Source organism: Heloderma suspectum, chromosome 3 (genome assembly GCF_057233095.1).
Source record: "Heloderma suspectum isolate Gila_16-S chromosome 3, 16-S_ref, whole genome shotgun sequence".
Lineage (NCBI taxonomy): Eukaryota > Metazoa > Chordata > Lepidosauria > Squamata > Helodermatidae > Heloderma > Heloderma suspectum.
The window spans coordinates 257,026,239-257,051,031 of NC_139460.1; the positions used below are offsets into that span (position 1 = coordinate 257,026,239).

Sequence of the window (24,793 nt, forward strand, 5' to 3'; positions counted from 1 at the left end):
AAAAATATTTTGCCTCATTGATCAAGAGAAAAATCAATTAAAGCCTGGTAGTGATCCTACAATAATAGACCAATGTGATGTTTGTGTGCACAGCCCAGTTTTCCACTTGAACATAGGGATTTGTAGTTATGGTGAAATGCTATAAAATGTACTACATGATAATTTTGCAGTTATCTGTGGGGTCTTACTGGGTCTTACAAATTGCTGGGTCTTACAAATTGTTCCCTTGCTGATAAGAACAGAGCTGGCCAGCAGAAGGAGGGCATGGCAAAAACTGTCTGAGGCTCACGTTATCTAGAAAAAAATAAGACGTTCTTTCACAAACGTTATTTTAGGTGGTTTGTAAAAGCCATTGTTGTGATCAAATGAGACACATCTTTTTTTTTAAGCTTCTCATTGAAACCAGAGCAACTTTCAGAACGTAATTGTAGCACATCCCTCACTCAAGCAAAACAAACAAAGCAGTATGTTATTTTTAATACTTGTAGTTGTACTTCTCATGATTGAGAAGTGGTGACTTGGAGTTGGCTGTACTAAGACTCTTCAGCACAGCATCCCTTTCAAGTTAATTTGGATCAAGATGTTAGGCTTTAGATCAAACTGGTAGAAAATTACTTGATCAGGTAACTTTTAGGGGTGGGGGGAGTGCATAGTCCTTCAATGCAATACTGCTTCTGTTTGGCTTGTAAAGTAAATGTCCTTAAACTGCTTAACCCTATGTAGATCCTATTGTTTTCTGATGGAATAAATATTTGACCCCGTGTATCCATTTGGATTGCCAGGCATTCATGCTCTGGTAAAGGAGGAGTCACTTTGACCTGTATACAGGAAAGTCGTCAAGATTTCCATGAAAATTATTTATTTCTAATAGTTGAAAGGGAGATCCTTTCCAAACATTCTCAGCATGTATGCTGGAAAGAATGGCCAGTGTTGTTCATGTGACTGACCCCTCTGGCACTGAGCTATCAAAAGCAGGATGTTTCTTCCTACTATTTACGGTGAGAGAATTTTGAGACGCGTGGCAAAACGATAGCTTTCTCTTTTGGAATTTCTACAAAGTTAGCCCAGGTGAGCCTGTCTTATCTGCTGTGATCCTATTCCTATTCGATAGAAAATTGGTAGAAGATTACTTGATCGGGTAACCATTTCGGAGAAAAAGTGCATAGCCCTTCAATACAATTCTGCTTCTGTCTGGCTTGTCTCCAAGGCCATATTGATGGGGAAGGGCAAAGTAAGACAAGTCAAATCTCGTTGTTGTTGTTGGTATTATTTTATGTTGTGGCAGCAGATTGTTATCAAGATCTTTATCATAAAGGTGTGCAAGCATAAAAATAAAAGTTCCATAGTGGGTGACAAGAATAGGGTTCCCATCTTTCTTCTGCCCTACTCCCACACCTAAAACTGTAATCTGACATTGAATGAAACTGTCAATGCCATTCCTGGGATACAGATAAACTGTGATATGAAAACTTCACCTGCTTGATTTCTGCATAGAAGCAATAGGGTGGGCAGGGGAAGTGATAACCCTAGACATGAGAGCGTTTCATTCTTGCGGCTGTACAAAATAGCCTACAATCTTGAAAATGTGTCAGAATAACCTAGGAGGATGCAACAAACATAAAGGTGTGCAAGGACACACTGAGGTCATGTTTGCTAATGTGAAAGGGTGTGTCTGAACACAAAGCACCTAACCTGTAAAATGTAAGCACCCATTCTCTCTCTCTTTCCCCCCGACCCACCTGCCCTTCACTGGGTAAGATTAAGACTGCATCTGGTTCATTCCCAATCACTGAAAGTCGATGATGGATATATCTCTAATAACTTAAGAGAAAATTTCAAAAAGAGGTCCACCTGAGAGTGATCCATATGTTCTCCATACTTTGTCCTAGATTTCTTTTCCTATAATGTTGGACTTAGAGTAAAGAAGCTTTTCTTAAATGAGTCTGTTATTTTTCTGGCCATCATTCCTTTAGCAGCCATTTGTCAAAATGGGCAGGCTATTATGCAACCTCATGGGTCTAGATAATCAGTTTCATTCGAGATTGCCTCGAGTTGACAGGCAACCACCAGCTCAAGCACTTTGCCCAGCAAAGGGGATGTTGGCTACTGGCTTATAGTTGTTAACATCATCTGGGTCCAGATTAGGCTTTTTCAGGAGTGGCCTAATTACTGCCTCATTTAAAGAGGCTGGTACCACCCCCTCTCTCAAGATTAAACTCATAACAGACTCTCTGTTTTTCTCCCCACTCTCTGCTGCCCCCAGTTCTAGTATTGGCCCTCAGATAATTGGTCAGTATATGTCTTGCATTTGAATTATTCCTGGGGTAAATAAATAGAGCAAAGGTTGGACTAAATGATCTGTTCTGTTTGGGTATCTGTAGAACTGTTTTATCTTCTACAGCTTAAGCTTTGGAATGCACCTAAGACCCTTGCACTGCAATCCTATAAATGTCTATTTGGAAGTAAGGCTTGACCCAGGGAAGTCTGTGTAGGATTGCAATCCTGTACTCCTAACAACTACACAGTCACTTGCCCCCAGCACTATTCACTTTTGACCCTCCACCCCCAGCAGTATATACAAGGCTGTAGTCTAACATGAATTCCTCTTCCAGGCACAAGCTTAATAGTTACATTCTGCTGTATGCACAAGCACTTTGCTTAAATTTTAAAATAAAAACTTATTTTACCTTATGACATTAACGGAATCATTTTAAACTCAGCATCTTAACACTGCCAAGAGTGAACATTATTGTAGGTGTACCTAGTGGGAAATACCTTGTTAAAATGGATATAAATTGTTGGTATAAATGTAGACTGCAGAAATGTAAATGGCTTTTCTTTGCTGTAGCCTCTACATCATTTATGATTTAATTATTTATTAGCTGCCCATCTGGCTGGCAGGCCAGCCACTCTAGGCAGCATACAATACAAATAACACGAAACAACAAATTTACATAATCAACTGAACAAGACAACATTGCTCTAAAAAAAAAAAACAACCTAGCCCACCCCAAATGCCCACCTGAACAGCCAGGTTTTCAAAGCCCGGTGGAAGCTCATCAAAGAGGGGGCATGGCGGAGGTCACTAGGGAGGGAATTCCACAGAGTGGGGGCTACCACAGAAAAGGCCCTCTCCCTGTCCTCACCAGCCTAGCTGTCCTGGCTGATGGGACAGAGAGAAGGCCTTCCGACACTGATCTCGTTGAGCGGCGTTCCTGGTGTTGTTGGAGGTGCTCCTTAAGATAGATTGGGCCGGTTCCGCAGGATTGCCTTGGAGCGGAGCTGGCCCGGACGGATTCTGGGGGGAGTGACAGATCACCTCCCCGCAAGGGCGGATTCCCACCCGGACCAGCAGGTAGGGAACCTGCCCATCCCTATCTACAGCCAAGCTTGGTGAGGATTTAAATGAGAGGTAAAGTTGCATATCATCCGCATATTGGTGACACTGCACCCCAAACCTCCTGATGACAGCCCCCAGCAGTTTCACATAGATGTTAAATAACATTGGGGAGAGAATAGAACCCTGTGCCACCCAGCAAGTGAGCAGCCGAGGGTCTGAAGTCTCCTCCCCCAGAGCTACCCTCTGGTACCTACCAGAGATGGAGGAATGGAACCAGCATAATACGGTGTCCCCTATGCCCAACCCCCCCAGGTGGTCCAGGGGGATACTGTGGTTGACAGTATCAAAAGCCGCTGAGAGGAGAACAAGGAAGGAGCATTTGCCCCTATCCAGAGCCCTCCTCATATCATCCACCAAGGTGACCAAGGCCATTTCTGTCCCAGGCCCGAAGCCCAATTGAAATGGATCTAGGTAATCGGCTTCTTCCAAGTGTGCCTTCAACTGCATCGCCACCACCCGCTCAATCACCTTGCCCAAAAACGGCAGACTCAAGACCGAGTGAAAGTTGTTCAAGTCTTGGGGATCCAAGGAGGGCTTTAATCCACCTTCTTGAGGGCTGATGGCATCACTCCCTCCTCAAGGGAGGCATTCACCACTGCCTTGATCCCCTCCCTAAGTCTCTCCCTGCAGCTCATAATGAGCCAAGATGGGCAAGGATCGAGTAAGCAGGCCGGCCTTAAAGATGAAAGCACCTTGTCCACTTCCTCAGAAGGAAGAAGCTGGAACTGATCCCACACAACCAGTCTGCCACTGTCCGCTCCTTGTTCACTAATTGTATCCGCAGCGCACGGAATCGCACTCCTGATCCAGTCGATTTTATCTGCAAAGTGCTTTGCAGACTCATTACAGGAGAACTTAGAATGCACTGTTGGTTCCGGAACAATTGGACCAACCAGGTTCTGGACCGCTTGGAACAGCCTCCTGGGACAGCACTCTGCGGATGCGATAGAGGCAGCACAAAAATCCTTTTTTGCTGCTCTTATCGCCACGTGGTAGGCTGAAGCTACAGCTCTAACCCATGTCTGATCATCTTCGGAGCAAGATTTCCTCCACCGTGCTTTAGCCATCTCACTTCCTTCTTCAGAGCTCACAACTGTGGGGTGAACCATGGTGCAGCCTGAGCTCTGTTCAGGGGAGAGGGCATTTTGAAGCCACCTGGTCTGATGCCCAGGTGATTGCAGCATTCCAGCCATCCACCAGGGTCTCGACCAAGTGGCCATTTGCATGCTCCAAAGAATCCCCAAGTGCAGTCAGGAAACCATTTGGATCCATAAGACGCCTGGGGCAGACCATCTTAATGGGTCCTCCACCCCTGCGGAGGGGTTGTGGAACCAAGAAGTCCGACCCCACCAGGTAGTGATCTGACCATGACAAAGGGGTGGTGGATATACCCCAACTTCCAGATCGTTCCCCACCTCTCCAGAAACAAACACAAGGTCTTACACATGACCGTCTACATGGGTGGGCCCAGTTGGAATAGGGTGCAGCTCCCAGGAGGTCATGGTCTCCGTGAAGTCCCAAGGCGCCCCATGAGGATGGCCTCCAAATGTACATTGAAGTCCCCCAACACCCACAAGTTAGGGGACAGCACACGCACATCAGAGACCACCTCAAGCACCTCAGCCAGGGAGTCTGTTGTGCAGCGGGGTGGACAGTACACGAGCAGAATCCCCAGCCTGCCCTTTGGGCCCAACCTCCAGTATATGCAGTCAGCAACCATGGTTTCCTGGAGAGGGGGTCTGGTGAAGACCAAGGACTCTCAGTAGATAACAGCCACTCCCCCTCCCTGACCCCCAGCCCTCGGCTGCTGCGCATACGAAAATCCAGCCGGGCAAATGGCCACAAGAGTGGGAGCAGCAGCCTCATCTAGCCAGGTCTCCGTAATACATGCCAGGTCTGCACCCTCATCCAGGATCATGTCATGGATGAGAGATGTTTTATGGGCAATGGACCTGACCTGTAATATTACTATGTATAATCTTCTTTGGTGATCTTCTTTCTAAACTGGAGTTTCCTAATCTTTTAAAATTTTCAGCATATGGCATATATGGCATGACAGCAGGGATCACTTGAAGAATTCCCAGATAATCACTCTTTAGAGCACAAGCTTTGAAAAAGACAGAAGATGTCACTGAAACAGCTACCTATATATAACGTTTCACTCTCCCTCACCCCTGTGTGAGTTGTGTGCCATCATGTTTTAATATGGCTTTGAAATTTATACGTGCTACAGTTTGTCAGGACATATTGGCACACATAATGGTAAACCAGGGGTAGGTAACCATTTTATGCATGGGCACATTTGGCAATTTGGAAAACTCCTGAGCACCACCACAAAATGGCTGCCATGGGAGGCATGGCAAAGGGCAAATAACCTCCCTAAAAGGCAAGGCAGAGGTGGGGTCTGAACCTCAACACATTAAACAATAGTTCTGGGCCCCAACATAAACCTGTTTCACAGCAACCCCAGCTGCCAATAAGAAAATGTGTTAACAACTGGGTGGGCTAGGGCACCCTGGTGGGAGCTAAAAAAAGGTGTTGGGAGCACATTGGTGCCCACAGGCATCTTATTGCCTACCCTTTCCTTAGTGTCAGTATTTCCCAAAATGTATGTATGTATACGGAAGATGTAGATGTAGAAAGAGGAGTACTTGAAATTTTTTAACCATCCTGGTTTGCTTGCTGGATCATATTTTTTTTGTCTTTTCCATTAATTCAGCCTTGCCTCTTTCCAGCGGGATTTACTTCTGAGTAAACATTTCACAGCAATCCAAGCTGTTAGTAAGAAAATGTGTTCTTTTTTTAAATGGGAGGAGTAGGACACCTTGGTGGGCACCAAGAAGGGTGTCTGGGGGCACATTTGTGCCTTCAGGCACCATGCTGCCTAGCCCTGTGCTAAACTGTAATTTAGTATTGCGTGTCTGAGCCTTATGCGCATGTTCTCCCCCTTCCCCTCCCCCCGCCCTTTTGCTTCTGATTTTAACTAACAGGTTTCTTGTTATATCCCAACTGGAAACTGTGGTTAGTATTTCAATAAACCATAGTTAACATGGCAGGATCACTAACTGTGTTGTTGAAGTTGGCTTGTTTCAATAAACTATAGTTAACATTAACCATAGTTTGTCTGGGTTCTGGTATGTTGGTTGCATTTGAAGTAATGTTAAACCATGCTTTAGTGTTACAGGAATTAACCTAGCTTCTCTCTGGGTTTACACACTCCTACCCTTCCCTCTTCTCCCCTTCAGCACAACCACAAATAGAAGACGAGAAGCTTCCATTTTAGATTAACTGCAGTTTAACATGTCACCCAAACCTTAAACTGTGGTTGATCTTAACTGTGGCTAATGAAAACAAGCCACAAACTATGAAGGGCATATGGATGGAACTCGTTGCCCTGGAAGATCTGTCTCACCCCCTCACTGATAACATTTAGATGCCAAGTGAAGACTGTTTTGTTTTGGCATGCCTATGGCATATAACTAGTTTCTGATTTTTGTATTCTCCTGGATTTTTGTCGATTTGATTTATTTCATGGTTTGTTAGTATATATTTTCTCCCTTTTCAAAAACGATTTTACTATTTTTTAATCTTGTTGTTAGCAGCCTTGGATGTTCTGGCAACAGGATGATAAATATTTTAAATAAATAAATAAAAAGTGTGTGTGTGTGTGTGTGTAAATAAATAAATAATTTCAGGCAATGTGCACAGTTTTTCCTTGTTAAGCAGCTGCCCTGATTGGTATTCCACCTCAGAGGGCGGGGGGAGGATTTGTAATGCAATTTTTTTGTATCATCGCTAAAGGCAGTGTCCTTAAGTCAGGGGTGGGCAACATGTGGTTGGCCAGATGCCCTGACCTACAGTTACCATCATCCCTCAGCATTGGCTATACTAGCCAGGGCTGATGAGAGTTGTGGGCCAAAACGTTTGGAAGGCCACAAGTTGCCCACTCCTGCCTTAAGTGATTCCGTTTATTTCCTTGGGAAAAAGCTTTTCAGCAATTTGCTGATTGCAGCAGTTTGCTGACAGGATTTTCATCCTAGCCCTTAGGCCATCCCTCCTCCATAACCATAACTAGTTTTTATAACCTCTGCACAATGCTGCCTAAGCAAGAGTCTGAAAACGCCCTATCTTGTGCCAAGGGTCCTTCTCAAGTTTTTACATGCTCCTCCTCTCTTTCCTTCAGATTTTTTTTAACTCATCCCAGCACATTTCAGAAGAACATAGAAGGAGCTAGTAAAAATGTTCAACCTCTTTAACAATCCCAGCTGGAGCCACATGCATTTTTGGTGTGAAAAGGAAGAATGTACTTCTTGCTTTGAGCAGAACCTCCTTTGGCAGGCTTATCTGAACGCCACTTCCCCTGTGTCTGAGCTTCCTACCAATGTGGCCCTGCCCAAATTGATTGGCTTCTGTTGAGTTTGTTACCAGCTTTGTGGGTGTATCTAAAATCTGGAAGAAAGGAAAAGTGGAAAACCTGGCGTGGCTCCTTAGGATTCCAAACAGAGGCATTTTCAGGCATTTTCCTATTTCATAATCGCAGACACAATGAAAGCAAAGCAGTTTAATCGCTACATAACGGAAGCCAAGTAAACTCCTCCCGAGGGCCTGTACTCAATGTGACTCTCCTCTTTCCCCAGCACACACCATAAAGGTAATTGTGAAAAGTGTGAGGTCCTGATGACACCTCGTTCTAGCTGAATGCATGGGCAGGGCGATAAAGCATTTATAAATTAATTAACCAAGCTTTTTGTGTTTGTCAGCACTGGGGCTATGGGTGTTATGAATCCAAACTCACACATGCAAAAAAGAAGCCACAACCACACCTTTCACCTCGGAGGCGAATGCTGATGGCGCATGAAGGCATTAGCATCGCGTCTCATCCAAATGGCAGGTCTCTTAAGGAGAAAACCTCCAGGCCTGTTTCACTCTGTTCTCAGCGTTATGGCTACTTATGCATACACAGAAGTCAAGCTTTGGTCCTGTGGTTTGTTTCTGCAATGCACATTAAGCACTTTTTAAAGTCACTTAGGTTTCAGTGGGGGAGATTAAAATAACTGAGCATTAGACTTGAAAGTACTGTTGGGTCTTGCCTGTAGTCAGGACTTTCCATATGCTGAATATGCACTGGCTACAAAGAAAATCCTGGCACTCTGTAGATTTAGGCAAGAAAAGCCTCTGAATTCAGCAACCAGAATCACTTAGTACAGTGTTTAAATTAAACATGTGGAATGTGCAACAAAATATTGCAACATGGAGTTCCGCTGTTCAGGCTTCCAGCCAGTCTGCCAACCATGCATGCTTTCAGGACACCTATTCCACTCCCTCTCTTCTCCAGTTTTCTACCCACCCCATTCCCCTGGCAACAGTCAGTCAGCATTCTGTAGTCACTGGTCATGTTCAGTACTCACTGGGCTGCTTTGAAAAGCAGAAATGGGGGGTTGTTCCCTTAAAGCTTGGGGGGGGACTTCTAAATATCTTGGGGTTCCCTCTTGTGTATGGGTGGGGCCATTTTTGACTACATAAGGAACTTCACAGAGCAAATGAGCTTGCTGTAGATTAGGCTACATTGCCTGCGTTTACATCCCAATTTTATTCTGATTTCAGAATGTTTTATGCCGTTTATTTATTTTGCACAAACTGAAGTGACAGCAGGAAAAGGAAATTGCAAGCAGAGGATGTGGCAGGGAGTAGAGAGAGGGGGTCACAATCCTGATGAAAACCAACCAATTTAGGGTGCAATCTTATGCATTTTAGACAGAAAACGCCTATAATTGCCAGCATGCCCCAGTCAGCCATGCTACCTGGGGGATGTTGGGAGTTATAGGACTTTTTTCTGTCTAAACATCCATAGGATTGCGCCCTTATTTAGCTTGCCCAGAACAGCCTTTTTTGACCTGGTGCCCTCCGGAGGTGTTGCACTACAACTGTCACCATCCCCACCCAGTATGGTCATTCTCTGCTGGCTGAGAATGATGGTAGTCCAACTCTGTAGCCCAACCTTTGGAAGGCAGGACAGGGAAGGCTGGTCCAGAACAACTGTGAAGTATTGGCAGCCTTGGGTTCTTCTGAATTTTATCAGGTCTCACCTTAGCTGTTGGTATTTTTTTTTCAGCTGTCAGTAAAAAACATCTCTCACAATTACGTAGTACACATGCCAAAGCTGTATTCCGTTGTTTTGGCTAATCTCGGGTGGGGAACGGCGAAGACCGGGCAGCCAGGCACCTGAATTGAGGGTTCACGTTCTTGGAGTTTCCAGCATTCTCCGTTCCAGATTATTCAACTACCTTCCTGCCTAACCCATGTCATGAACTTGATTAAACACTGACACATTATCTTTAAAAGGAGCATGTTCTTTCATTTTAAAAATGTCATTTTAATATGTTCTACTGCTTCAAACTGACCACAGGAGCCAGATCCATTTGATAAAGTAATGAAATTGCGGGGGACGGGGGGGGATGATGCAGCCTGTACACTGGTTGCTGTCAAGTGCCTTTTCTGCTCATGTCCATCTCAGAGGCGCCTCTCCTTAGCATTTCAGGACCAAAGCCCAGTTGCTGGCACCCCGCCATGCTATATTTGAATCTCAAGATATACACACTGTTCCATAATAGAATTCAAAAAATACAGAGCCAAGAAAAGGAAACTGTGGCACTTCCTGAAGATCTCTTGTGAACTGACCTGCAGGGTGACTTTTGGCTTATTTTTACACAACCTCTGTGGGATTGGAGAATAACTATGTCTCTCTTTTTTAAAAATACGATATATTTAAGTCCGTCTGGATGCCTTCTAACTGAAGTATAATCTAAATAATAAACAATGTTTTTTTCCCTGACCATCCATAACCCCACCACCACCTTTCTGTCTCTTTTTGAAGCAAAGGAGACCTAATTCTCTTCATTCACTGCTCCTTGTATGGAAAAATGTTCTATACGGGGCTGGCTCTGCTGCGCAGCAGGGTGAAGCAACCTGCGTTAGGTGGCACAGTGAGGGGGAAATATATGAAGGCATTCGTGTCTAAAATGGTGCAAGAAGGCTTAAAGTATTGGTGTTAGCCGGTGGTGGGAGAGGTAGATTTGGGTTCCACTTCAGGCAACAAAATATCTTGGGGTGGCACTGGTTCCACGTGCTTCATAATCGTTCACTTCTCACCTTGTTCAGTCCTTGTGACACCCCTACTTAGATCCACGCACTGGCTTCGCAGCCCCTCCTGAATTTCACACAAACCTCTTGTCCTTGTTTTTAAAGCCTTCCACTAACTTGCCCTTTTCTGACTTGCCCTACCTTTCTGTCCTTCGCTCTTGATATGCCCTTGCCTGTGACCTTTACTCCTTTAGGTTCTGTGACTCCTGCTTTTTCAAACCACCACCTATTCTCTCTGGCTTCCCTTTATGCTTCAAACTCCTTCCCAGCAGTGTCACTTGCTCTCTCTTCATTCAAAACCCTCCTCCTCTGTGAAACCTTTGCCATAACTCCCCAATTCCTTCCACCCATCAGCCCAAGAAAGCCTAAATAACGTAATTGCGGCTGATCACTTTACCCTTGCCTCACCTCCTCCATTCCTCCCCTTTCTTAATGTCTGGGCTGCAAGGCAGAGCCCCAATTGTTTTGCTTGCAATACTGTGTTAGGCACCATGGTGTACACTAGGCCTCTGCAACTTGTGATTCACTAAGCACAATGCAGCGCACCAGACATGTAACCAGTAAATCTGGTTTTGCTGCCCATCTGAGACAGCAGAAGCAGGCTCATCTAGCCCCTGCAAGGCCTCCATTCATGGCTGGCTGGCTGAATTCTCACAACCAGGCTGAATTCCCAGGTTGTGCAGGCTGTTGTACACAAGTGGCGCTTGATAAACATTCTGTTAGAGGTTCTGTTATGTATTCTAGGGGGTATTGTGGGTTAGTTATTGTTTTTGAACCTTGGCAGCTCCTGTAGAATTGGGAGCAGCAACAGTGGGTGGAGTTTCTGCTAAGCCTTCACTTCTGTGTGTGCTGGATAAAGAACAGCTGTGTTTGAGGCCAGCTGATTCCTGTAGTCATTCCTACTACCAATACAACAGGTCCTTTGTGTGTTTACAGCAAAGCATGGTTGTGATTTCACTGTTAGAGCACCTACATTTGATGTGTGGCTTTCCATCTGGAGAAGTGGTGTGTTATGTAAAATGCCCAACATCCTGACGGAGTTCCACCAACATGGGTATTTATGCTGGTTTATTTATTTATTTATTCAAAGCATTTATATCCCACTCTTCAGTCAAAAGACTCCCAGAGTGGCTTCACAGATATATGCATGTGTGCCACTTGACATCTTTGCACTTGCTTACTGTGCATTTGACTCCATGAAAAGTATTGCTTTGGCTAGATTTGTGAGGATCCATTCACACAGGTAAATCACTACCAGGTTTTGCAGTAACAGAGTGATGAGCATGCATGTTTGAGATGAACAAGGCTGTAAACAGTGCAGAGTATAAAAGCAGGGAGAACCTGCAGCATAAACAGCCAGCACTGTGTATATTTCTTGTATACAGGGGTGTGTGAGAGTAAATTTCCCCAACAGAGAGTGAGGCAAGGGGGAAGAGAAGATATAGGAAGTTAATAAAGTAAAGGGAAGAGGTGGTAGGGTTGTTATTTTTTTAGATCAAAGGAGAATATGAGCCCAAGAACACATGGATATTATTTTATCACTAATATATTGGTAGATTAGTTAAAACTCTTGGGAGTAAACAGTTGCATAGCTTGGGATGGCCCATAGCTCAGTGGTAGCAAACATGCTTTTCATTCAGAAGGTTCTGAGTTCAATCTCTGACATCTCCAGTTTAACGACCACGAAGTACTGTGTCCAGATCTGGGTAACTGTGTCCAGTTCTGGGCACCACACTTTAAGAAGGATGCAGACAAACTGGAGAGGGTTCAGAGGAGGGCAACAAAGATGATCAGGGGACTGGAAACAAAGCCCTATGAAGAGAGACTGAAAGAACTGGGCATGTTTAGCCTTGAGAAGAGAAGACTGAGGGGAGAAATAATAGCGCTCTTCAAGTACTTGAAAGGTTGTCACAGAGAGGAAGGCCAGGATCTCTTCTCGATCATCCCAGAGTGCAGGACACGGAATAATGGGCTCAAGTGACAGGAAGCCAGATTCCGGCTGAACATCAGGACAAACTTCCTGATTGTTAGAGCAATACGACAATGGAACCAATTGCCTAGGGAGGTAGTGGGTTCTCCCATACTGGAGGTGTTCAAGACAAGGCTGGACAGCCATCTGTCAGGGATGCTCTGACTTGGATTCCTGCACAGAGCAGGGGGTTGGACTCGATGGCCTTGTAGGCCCCTTCCAACCCTACTATTCTATGATTCTAAGCACACAAGGGAAAGAGTCCTGTCTGAAACACTTGAGAAGTGCTTTCAGACAGAGAATACTGGCCTAGATGGCCAAGTAGTCTGACTTTGGATAAGGGAGCTTCCTGTGCATGAATTTTTCTTGTTAATGAGCTGGATTATATTTATAAGCCCTAAACGGCTTGGCATCAGAGTATTTAAAGGCATGTTTCTTCCCCATGTACCTGCTCAGACTCTTAGGTCATCTTTAGAGGCTCTCCTCTGGGTGCCTCTTCAAAGAAAGCAAGCTGGGTGGCTACAAGAGACAGGGCCTTCTCAGTGGTGGCACCCCACTTGTGGAATAAACTCCCCAAAGAGGTTCACCTGGCACCTACATTGTTCTTTCCAGCACCAGGCAAAAATACTTTCTCCCAGTCTTTTCAGATACCTAGTTCTAGGTTGTTATGGCTGTTTCATCGATTCTTGTGCTGTTTATTGTTTCGTGTTATATTGTATTTTATTCTTTTAATTATTTGTATTGTATTTTATATTTTAAGTGTGTTTTAAAATGACATTTTAGTTTTTTATCTGGTTGTAACCTGCCCAGAGAACATTAGTTACTGGGTGGATTAGAAATGTACTAAATATGTACATAAAATAAGGGGATTTTATGATGAATTTTAAAGTGGTGCTTTAGCAGTAGCTTGCAGTTGGGAAGGATTTAATTTCTCTGCCAACGTACACATCTGTATGCCATACCCTTGTAAGTAAAGGAATACCTGGCTTTATTACCATACCCCCCTCTTGTTGCCATGGAAACTAACTGCCAGGCTGAGGGCAGGGAGAGGTGGCCACTGGCAAGGTAATGGAATATACACTGAATGACTTAGAACCACAAAGGACAGAGTGATACATATTAAAGCAGCTCCCCTGCATAAAAAGGCAGGACTGGATCAGTCACCAGGCTGTGCCATAGGGGCCCCTGTGAAACCAGGCCCCTTGCTGTTCTACAGTGATCAAAGAGCACCTCTGTACAGAGAGGTTTTGTATCTGGCTTCTTGCACCAGTCTTCTGGACAAAAGCGAACAGCATCCAGGTTTGCTTTTCTCATGACTGTGGAGCAACAGTTAAGTTCCCTGTTGTGGGGCAACTTCAGTACTGATAGTCTGCATTGCTAACTTCCTGTGTACTATTCACTATTACACTATTCACATTCACTATTCACATTCACTATTGGGAGAAGTGAAAGGTGTTTGTATCTACATCACTGCCTTAAGCTATGTAGATGTGTGAGATAAGCTCTATAAAGTAGCCTTATATACTGTAATGGGCTCTTGTAGAGGGCTTGACATCCTCCTATCACCAGAAAATGGTGCGTTAATACGCAGCTGTACAGAGCGTGGCTTCATGGGGCCTTCATTCCAGGGACAGGATGTCCTTGTGCAGTGAACCCCATTTTCACATACCACAAACTTGCAGAGGTCTATAGGCCAGCCTGGTCCCATGACCATCTTCAAGAAAGGTGAGGAGAGCCTGCACTGTGCAGGTGTAATGTCAGTATAGGGCTCTCCCATATTGCATTATACACATTTTCTTATGGGGGTTTCTTGTAAATATTTCACTGGGTGCTATAGTGAAAACTGGAACCATGAGGAATTCTTCTGTCACAAGTTCCTTGTGCCCTTTATCTGCACAAATATGGAAGATATTGAACCTTGCTTTGTCTGGCTTCCTGTGGACAGATAATATACAACCTAGCCTTTTTTCTTGAATCCAGCTCTGTGCTATGGAAGAGGTAGCACCAAAATGCTACCAGTTGCTTAGCTCCTTTGAAAAGTTCTAAAAGCACATGCTCTGGCAAAATGTCAGATGCAGATAGTCGTAATCAAGCTGAATTCAGATGTATTTGACTGTATTAAAGCCAACTGCATCTGACGATCTGGTTCTTTTTTATGTGTAGACTCTGCAGTATTCATTGTCAGGTGGTTGTTCTTCAGTCGTTCAGTCGTGTCCGACTCTTCGTGACCCCATGGACCATAACACGCCAGGCCTTCCTGTCCTGCACTCTCTCCTGGAGCATGCTCAAGTTCATATTCATTGCGTCGGTGATGCTATCTAGCCATCTCATCCTCTGCCGTCCCCTTCTCCCTTTGCCTTCAGTCTTTCCCAGCATCAGGGTCTTTTCGGGACAGTTTTCTCTTCGCATTAGGTGGCCAAAATATTTGAGCTTCAGCTTCAGTATCTGTCCTTCCAATGAGCACTCAGGGTTGATTTCCTTTAGGATTGACTGATTTGACCTCCTTGCAGTCCAGGGGACTCGTAAGAGTCTTCTCCAGCACCACAGTTTGAAGGCATCAATTCTTCGGCGCTCAGCCTTCCTTATAGTCCAGCTCTCACAGCCATACATTATTACTGGGAAAACCATAGCTTTGATTAGACGGACCTTTGTCGGCAAGGTGATGTCTCTGCTTCTTACTATGCTGTCTAGGTTTGCCATAGCTTTCCTCCCAAGGAGCAAGCGTCTTTTAATTTCATGGCTACAGTCACCGTCTGCGGTGATCTTGGAGCCCAAGAAAGTAAAATCTGTCACTGCTTCCATTTCTTCCCCTTCTATATGCCAGGAAGTGATGGGGCCAGATGCCATGATCTTAGTGTTTTTAATGTTGAGTTTCAAACCAGCTTTTGCACTCTCCTCTTTCACCCTCAACAAGAGGCTCTTTAGATCCTCTTCGCTTTCTGCCATTAGGGTGGTATCATCTGCATATCGGAGGTTGTTGATAATTCTCCCAGCAATCTTAATTCCGACCTCTGATTCATCCAACCCGGCATTTCTCATGATGTACTCTGCATATAAGTTAAATAAGCAGGGTGACAATATGCAGCCTTGTCATACTCCTTTCCCAATTTTGAACCAGTCGGTTGTTCCATGTCTGGTATCCTTCTTTTAAGAAGTCTTACTGTACTGTTACTTAGATCTAAAGTAATTTTTGCGTTTGTTGTCAGGTACAAGTTACTACACTTACTTGGAGGACAAGACTATTGAAATTAGTGGGATTTATTGGTAAGTGAAAGCTAGTCCACACATGCAGTGCTGGTGACTGCAGCATCTTTTTTTTTTTTTTACTTCCATGTGTGCATGGCCCATCCTGGAAGTGGTATGTTAAACAGAATGAACGTACCACTTAAAACATAGGAAGCTGCTTTATACTGAGCCAATCCATTGGTCCATCAAACCCAGTACTGACAACACTGACTGGCAGGTCTGCAGGGTTTCAAGCAGGATTTCTCCAGCCCTACCTGGAGATGCCAGGATTTGAACCTGGGACCTTCGGCATGCAAAGCAGCTGTTCTACCACAGAACCTCCCTCCCAGAACACAATATTTTTCTGTTGAGCCAGTTCATACATCCAGCTGTCAATGAATAATGTACGCATATGTGAATCAGCCCTTGGTAGGAAGCATTTCCAAGTAAAGAAAAATATGTGACTCGTTCTTTATCAAAGTGAATAACAGTTTTTTTAGAAAAGCAAAGCAGTGATATAAAAAGGGAGGCTTGTATTTACTATCAGTTTTTCTTTGCTTTTAGAAATGCTTTATATTGTTTAGTGCCATTGATAAGACAATTTTAAATGACCCCCTGATCCTCTTTCATTTTTCATTCCATCTTGTAAAAATTGTGTGTGTTCTTGTATCCAACTCTTTGTTTGTTTGTTTGTTTCTGGCTTCCCTAGCTGCAGTTCCTTGTTCTTCTTAGGAAAACCCTTGTCTCACTTGTATTTGGAGATGTGGATAGGTGATGTGATGTGAGCCCCATGACACTTAAATGGAGATCAACCTGCAAAGTAAAAAAAGACTAAGGGCCAAAACAGACATTATTTTATTTTTAGGCCAGATGTTTTGGCCTACAACTCCCATCATCCTTCACCATTGGCTATGCTGGCTAGAGCCCACAGGAGTTGTTTTGGCCTACATCAGGAGGATCAAAAGTCGCCCACCCCTGCTTTAAATCTCTCCAGTAGCTACATCTTTTTTTCATTCTTATTGTAGACTAGGTGCAGGGTGATTTTAATATCGGGATTGGGGGGGCCCACACCTACTCCAGAGTAAAAATGAAAACGTTATGGCTGCTTGATAAAGATTTAAAGTTATATTTGTTTTTGGCCCTAATACAATCTTATGACATCCAAACGATACATTCAGTTAAGTTTATGACCTCTTTCTGAAATTGCGTAGGTGCATATCTTTGTATCTCATTAGGTTACAGGCTAGAAGTGGGAGCAGGACTTATTCTCATAGTTATGGAAATATTAAATGGAGGTCTGCTGGAGTAAGAATTGCCACCTACCTGCTCCTCCTGGTCACATGTGGTTCATAGTTCTTCATGCAGGATATAACTGGAGTGGGCCACATGTGCTACGTATGGTTCCATTACATGGCTGTATCTGCCATGCAGTTGGGTCTTCAGATTTTTCTTCTATTGGGCTCCGTACTATTACCATACAGTGATGATGTGGTATATAGGAAGAATTCCTCCGCAAACAAAATCCTCTGATAACATTAGCTAAGCCCCTTCCTGAGATTGGAGCAATCATTGTGGCATCATGATGCATGTTAGGGAAAGAGCTTGTTGTGGGATCCAGGTTCAAGGAGCAGAGACTTTTTGTGAACCACGGTATTTTGAGGCATACTAGGCTAGGCCATGCAAGTAAGAGACTCTTAACAGCACTGCAGATGATTCAGGCAAAATAGGACTGTAATGCAAGTGTTAATGAAGAATTAGTTAGACATGTCATATGGCCACCTTTTACTACAGGGCTGGGCAACTTATAGTCTACAGTTCCCATCATCCCTCACCATGTGTTATGCTGGCTAGGACTGATGAGAGTTGTACACTAAAACATCTGGAGGGTCACACGTTTCCCTTTCCTGCTTCACTAATAAGGAATCAGTTTCCTCTCTGCAGTACCTACTTATCTGAAACCGTGGCCCTGGAATATACTGACTGTTACACAATACCTTCTTAGCAAAAGATAACTGTTTCTTGTATCTAGAAGTTCACAGACATTTCTAGAATTGCAAAGGATTTGTGTATTTCTTCCCCTATGCTATGAATGCAGTTAATTACCTCCTGTCGATTTGCAGTTGTGAACAAAGCTGACTGTGTTTCTCTGCCTCTTTCTCACAGAAAAGGTTTTGCCATGCCGGCAGGAGTCTTCCGGGTGTGTTTGGTGGTTATCACAGCTATTGTAAACCACCCACTCCTCTTCCCAAAAGAGAATGTCACTGTCCTTGAAAACACACAAGAAGTCATCCAGAAGATGAAAGAGCGTGAGGAGAACCTGAGGCTAGAGCAGCTTAAACTGGAGGAGGAGATTGCGATGCAGGAAGCTTTAACAAAGTCTTCAGAAAAGGCCACAGAGCCAGAAAAGCAATACAACCACGATCCCCTCTCTTGGAATTTCTGGACTGCTTTGTCCATGGTGGTTTTCCTTCTGATTGAGTTTTGGAGGCAAGACTACCAGGAAGGGAACTGGCCAGATTATGTCAATGAGGAAGATGAAATTACTGTTCTAGGAAAAGCATTCAAGGGGGTCATCCTGCCAGACAAGGTCACACTGGCTCATTTCTATGAGAGATGTCTCCAGACTGTGACCAGTGATATCGCCAGGAACCGTGAGCTTGTGGAAGGCTTTGCAGATGACTTGTTGGAAGCTTTGAGGAGTGTGTGTAACCGGGATGCAGACATGGAAGTGGAAGAATCCATAGGAGTTGGGAGCGTGTATGAAAACTGGAGAGCTCACAAGCCCTTAGCATGTGACTTCATTGTCCCTTTTACCCCTCCGGAGCCATATTGTTTCCAGTTTGAGACCTGGTATTCAGGAGAATCCGTCCCAACAGACAAACAAGGTTACAGTACGATAAAGATCAGCCGGGCAGATGAGAACTCGACTGGCTGTATCTGTGACAAGACTAAGCTGGGGGAAGACCTGCTGTGCCTCCTCCATAGCAAAATGAGCCAAGCTAGGCAGAATAATCAAATGGAGGACCTCCTTTGCTACAAAGACACTCGGTATCTTGATTTTGACCAGGTTATGACATGGTTCCAGGTAGCACTTACCAAGGCATGGAACAAAATTTCACACAAGTATGAGTTCAACCTCACTTTCAACCACCTGGATGCCCCTGGTGCCCTAAAAATCAAGTTCAGGTCTGGAAAGATGATTGCCTTCAACCTCACCCCTGTGGTACAATATGCTGATTCTGATATATATTTCATCTCCCATTTCCCAAGCAGTAGCTTGTCAGAAGGCCCCACTGGCAACATTCACTGGTTTCTCACATTTGCAGTATATGAGAAAAGATACATCCAGTTTGTTTCCAAAACCCTGCCAGCTAACTCCTGCCACCTCAGCTGCCTCCAGATTCTGTCCTTCCTTCATGGGAAACAGCGCAGTCTAACAGGAGCAAGTAGCCTTACCAACTATCACTTGAAAACTGTGATGCTGCATTTGCTACAGACCCATCCTGGTGCAGACTGGGCCTCAGGATATCTGGAGGCCAGGCTGCAAGACATGCTCAAATTTTTGGAGAAAAGCTTGCAAGAAAAGAGGCTTTACCACTTTTTCATTGGAAACAGGAACCTGCCAGAGGAACTGGGGGTTCCTGTGGAGTTCCAAAAGTTGGAACCTCTGAACCTTTTCCGTCCCTTTGTACTGCAACGAAGTGCTTACAGAAAAACTATGGACACGTTTCATGAGATGCTAAAGAACACATCAGCTTTAATAAATGAGTATACTATGCATGTCCCCAATGGACGGGCAACCCCACTAAATAAGGAACCTCTGTAGCAATATCTCTGAGAACTAGGATATGAGCAGATCTCCCCATGGGGGAAACTTGTATTTGCTCTGGGGTTTACAAATGGCTCTGAAGATTGGTGGAATCGAGATATTTTTCTCATTTTCTTCCCAATGTTGTTGGCTGATATTTATGCAGCTTTTAATTTTCTAGCCACTGTATATAACTTTATTGTGAATAGTGTAAGCAAGAAGCAGGAATCTAATTTATTCCTATATCGACATTACAGTCCTTGGAATTGGTAGAATCTGTGTTATGTTTTAAGTTGCAAATCATATCAAGTTTGCAAAAGAGCGCCTTATTTTCAAGGGCCAACAGTTCTTATGGGAGAAACATAGTTTGAAGATTGGCAGTGGGAGATGTTTAGTCCTGAATTTTGCAAAGTGGTTAAAAAAAAAATCACTGAGGGGGAATTCTTTAACTTTGTCCTAAGCTAGTGTAAAAATAGATTGAAAATGCCAATTCTGTAGAACTTCCTACACTTGACTGTCAGTGCAATCCTACACATATCTATTCAGAAGTCCCATCGGGTTCAGTGGCACTTACTCTCAAGTAAATGGGTTGCAGTTTAAATAGCTGTTATACACTTTTGTACTCAAAACCCCTTAAGTGGATCCAGAATTTCTATCCATGACCAGTGAAATACATTCATGTCTATGAATACATGGGAATAATTCCAAAAGCTATCCAGTGATGCAAAGCTCTTGGACATGGCTTTTCTACATCTCATCAAATGTTACTCCTGTCAAGCTTGACACACCAGCAAAATACTTTTTCAGGTTTCACTCCATTAGCTTTTCATCTCTTAATGCTTCTTTTTAAAAACTGTGTAGAGCTGAAAACAAATGCTTGGCACCAGACTTAACGGGCAGAATATTTCCCAGAATTATTTTTATGTATTTATATATGAAAAACAGCAGGCCAAACCCATTCATTATCCTGGTGCCAGGCAGCTGAGTTTACGATGTACTGCACACACTGTGGTTTATTTTTACATGTGTTTGTCATGGGCAGACCCCAACAGTAAACCGGTGCTCTTAACAGAGCTGAAGGACAATGAGCTGGTTCACACAATCAAAGAGCCTGCTTTGGGTTGTTTAAGCCATGATGAGCTGCGGTGTGTGCCAGCCAGCATTTCGCACATTCCACCCCCAACTGGTGGTTGTCGTGTCGTCTGAACACAGCCACCATGCATATGTGAGGGTTAAACAACATATGTGAGGGTTAAACAGCATAACCCATAGTCTGGTGTAGTTCTCAAGTAAGATGGAACATAGAGTGTATAAAATTATGCATGGTGTGGAGAAAGCAGAAGTTTTCCTCCCTCTGTCATAACACTAGAACCCTGGGGTCATCCCATGAAGCTGAATTGTGGGAGATTCAGGACAGATTAAAGGAAGTACTTTACACAGCATGGTTCAACTATGGAATGTGTTACCACAAGATGTAGTGATGGCTGCCAACTAGGACAGCTTCTGATCCAGCAGGACTCTTCATATGTTCTTATATTTAATAAAAGTGTTCAAAGGTGCTAACAGATTCACAATACAAATAGCTAGAAGTCAATAAAATATTTTGTGCACACAAGTAGTATAGAAGGCAAAGAAAAACCACATGTAAGAATTATAAACCTATCCAGTAGGTTGGCTAGTTACAGATCCCACTGGAACCAGCTTGCTCACATATCTCTTGTCCATTAGCCCACTATAAATCATATGTTATCTGACAAACCTTACTAAGAGTGAAGGCTGAGCAAGTCCAGTCTCCAGCAGAAAGTAGTGCTGGAATATCATCAGATCCGATGTAATGTGCTTCTCTTTGCCTACATTGAGGATATAAATCCAGGATTGAAGAAAAGTTTCTATAATGTAAGAACCTTAAGGTGAAGATGGAAGAAACAGTTAAAGCCTTTCTCTGCCTTTTTTAAAGACCAGAGCTCTGGAAAATTGGTTTTGCACAAATGACTAGAAGTCTTAGGAGGCTATAAAAAGAGGTGTCAGACACCTCACTGGAATACCTTTGTGTTCATAGCGTTATTTTTGTAGGAAACTTCTGCACTTAAAATCTTAATGTTTCTTCCATTCTTGTTAACGTGCTATATAATTGACTCCCTGTAAAATACTGGCTCCAGTTATAGGCCTATTAAACAACCCATTGCAACTTCAGTTATTTTAAGTAATTACATGGTTGAAGTGGAAAATACCTATCTTCTTTCCCAGTCAGCACTATTTCTAGTTTCGTTACACTCTCGAAACAAATCTCTCAGAGGAGAAACAAATCCAAATGTTTATGGTATATAAAAAACTTCTGAAGTTGAGGATTTTCAAACAACATTTTCACAAGAATTGCTATCTCTACCAAGGGTATCGTCAAGCACCCATGAGATACTTTATTAAACTGCAGCTTTAGTATGCAACATGATTTTAAAACACCTTCTACATTTAAATTTAGTCAGCATGCAGCAAGATGTTAATAGTACCATCCAAGGCATGTGTACTCAGAAGTAAATCCCACTGTACAGAGGCAAGGCTGAATTTATGAAAAAAACAAAAAAATGTGTGATCCAGCAAGCAAACCAGGATTGTTAAAAAAATACAAATATTCCTCTTTCTACATCTTCTGTATAATACACTCATTTGGGGAAAGATTGCCACTAAAAGAACAGTCCTATGGTTTCTGTGAGGCTGGTTCAAGGGCCATTGGAGGCTGCAGGCCTCTCTCTCTGTCAATGGGAAGTCCACCCATAGCGGTCCTCCCTGGGTGACAGTGTAGCTTTGTAGTACTGTGGCTGTCGTGCCAGCAGTGGGCTGAAAACACGGCACTTTGGAGGCATGGCATGGGTGGCTTGAGTATTTACAGGATCTCAGGCGTTCTTATTACCCCAGGATGGCCCCAAACAGAGTTAAGAGACTACAGCAGCCAGAGAGGTGGTGTGGATTCCACTCCTGTTGGAGGCAATTGGATGGGGAGGGGAGGCCATCCCACCACCTCCTACTGTGGCTGGTATGAGCCAGCAGGGCTTAGGAAAAGGCAGATCCGTCACAGATCTCCCCCACCTACCAGTACAATTGCTCTGACCAGATCAAGTCTGGTACACACCTGGTAGTAAGCCCCATGGTACACAATGGAACTTACTTCTGAGCCAACAGGCACAGAATTGTGCTGCATACATCTGGTAATAGCACTATTATGAGTTTACTCAGTACCCAGTCTCTAAAATGTTCTGGAACGTGTCTAGGTTGCAGTTTACCATCTCATAGGTAGGACAGCAGGTCCTAACCCCAGAGGCTTTTGTATTGTTTTTGAAGTTGTGCCCAAGGAAACTAGCCTAAGCTTCTCCTGTCACTTCTGCTGACTGAGGCAAATTCCAGACACTTATGCTCTTCAGGGAGGATTATAGCTGTGTGGAAGAGCACTTGCTTTGCATGAGGGCTCAGGTACGATCCCTGGCATCTCCAGGTAGGGCTGAGAATGTCCCCTCTGAAACCCTGGAGAGCTGCTGCCAGTCAGTGTCGACAATATTGAGCAGGATGGATCAGTGATCTAACTTGGTATTCGGCCGCTTCCTTTGTTCCTACATTTCTCAGTTTTTAACTGCCAACAGACTTCATCGTCCGTTAATGAGAAGAGCGGCACCTAATGAAATAATTCCTTCTAGATGGCTCTAAAAGGCACATAAGTTTTCCCAGCACCAGACCTTGGTAATCTTACCCCCCTGGCAAAATTTCTAAAATACGCAGGCTGAAGCAGGAGCTAATGAAACATGCCTGGGCATTCACAAGACAGCTGGTGCCAAGGCTGTTTTCCCTTGACGTGCCTTCAGTGGCTTGGTTTTGATGTCATGCTCTTAGACACCCTTTACATGGACCTCTACTGGCCTGAATGCGGCCACTTCCACAGTTGCTCCCACACAATGTGAGTACATGTCTGGCTTTGCTTGCATTTTGCTTACGTAGAAAGTTGCCTTATAGAGAGTCAGATCATTGGACCCTCTAGCTTAGCACAGGGGTGAGTAGAGAGTAGATCTCCAGATGTTTTAGACCAACTGCCAGAAGCACCATCCAGCACGCCCAATGATCAGGAATGCTGGGACTTTTAAGTCCAAAACATCTGGAGATCTACTTTCTACCCACTCGTTGTCAATAACAGCCTTCCTCAACCTTGGGCCCTCCAGATGTGTCAGAAGACAGCTGTCAGGAGCACCCTAGCGGCCTTTTTCAGTACACTCTAATAGCCAACTCAAGACACAGATGAATGGATTCTTTTCAAGGCTTTAATCCTTTTACAACTTAATGATTCTTTCAGATGCTAATCACCAGCGACTAAGCAAGGAACAGCAGAGTAGCCTATGCTCCGGGTAGGCAGTTGGTCCCCGTTTGAAGGAGAATCACTTGAAGACCCTGAAATTATGGGCTAGGGAGAGATCTTCCCTCTTTCCCTTGGGTCCACAGGACGCAGCCGTTGCTTGCGCGCCAAACGGGCACTACACCTCCTTTCTGTGCCCTCCATCGCTCGTCGCTCTCTGCGTCGAGCGTCTAGCAAGCCCCCCTCCTGCACTTTCTCACTGCCAGGGTCACTATCTATCTCAGGAATGCTGGCCGCAGGAATCTCTGCCAGCTGCTGTGCCTGTGAGGGACGAGCTGGCTCCTCTCCCACGGATTGCTTATCCTCCTCAGAATCAGAACTGCTCTGGGGTTCCATTGGCTCAGTTTCCACCCTGACATCAACTCCTATAATCCCCCTACTAAAAACACCCTTTTCAATAGTTTCACAAAAATACATTAACAATGGGACTATCCCATAGAGATCATGAAATTCTGAACCAAGGGCAGCTTTAGCATGGATACTGAAATTCCTCAGACCAGGGAGGTTTACCATCCCAGGCCAAATACCACATCTTCCAAATCACTCGGAGACTTCGCTGGGTAGTCAATATACCAGAAAAATTCCTGGTCTAGTCCTGGCTCCCCAACACCAAGCCTGATACTATCTGCATTGGATACCTGCACAAGAAAAGGACTGCCACTATAGGAAGAGGGGACCCAACCTCCTCAGACCTATTCTCTAGCTTGGTGCTGGACCAAGAACACGCTGGGGCAAGCCATGCCAACACGGATCACCCATGTCATCCAGCCAGGACTCTGACATACATTCTAGGTCTGCCTGCTCCTTAAATATGAAATCATGGAGCAGTGATGGTTTTATTGCTGCAGACATAGCATT

General features: G+C 44.2%; 1 protein-coding gene across 4 annotated transcripts in view; it reads left to right on the forward strand.

The window, feature by feature from the left end:
- The window catches only part of ITPRIP (inositol 1,4,5-trisphosphate receptor interacting protein), a 35,806-nt gene extending 14,072 nt beyond the window's left edge, over positions 1-21,734 (forward strand). Inside the window, exons 2-3 of one of the 4 annotated variants that reach the window (XM_084846375.1) lie at positions 15,716-15,773; positions 17,898-21,728. In XM_084846375.1, coding sequence (XP_084702501.1) covers positions 17,911-19,560 — 1,650 coding nt within the window. In that variant the 5' untranslated portion in view covers positions 15,716-15,773; positions 17,898-17,910 and the 3' untranslated portion in view covers positions 19,561-21,728. Of the gene's footprint in view, positions 1-7,996; positions 8,052-15,715; positions 15,774-17,897 lie in introns of those variants that run through there. The other 3 variants (XM_084846377.1, XM_084846376.1, XM_084846374.1) reach the window with 3 other exon arrangements.
- Positions 21,735-24,793: the final 3,059 nt, after the last annotated feature.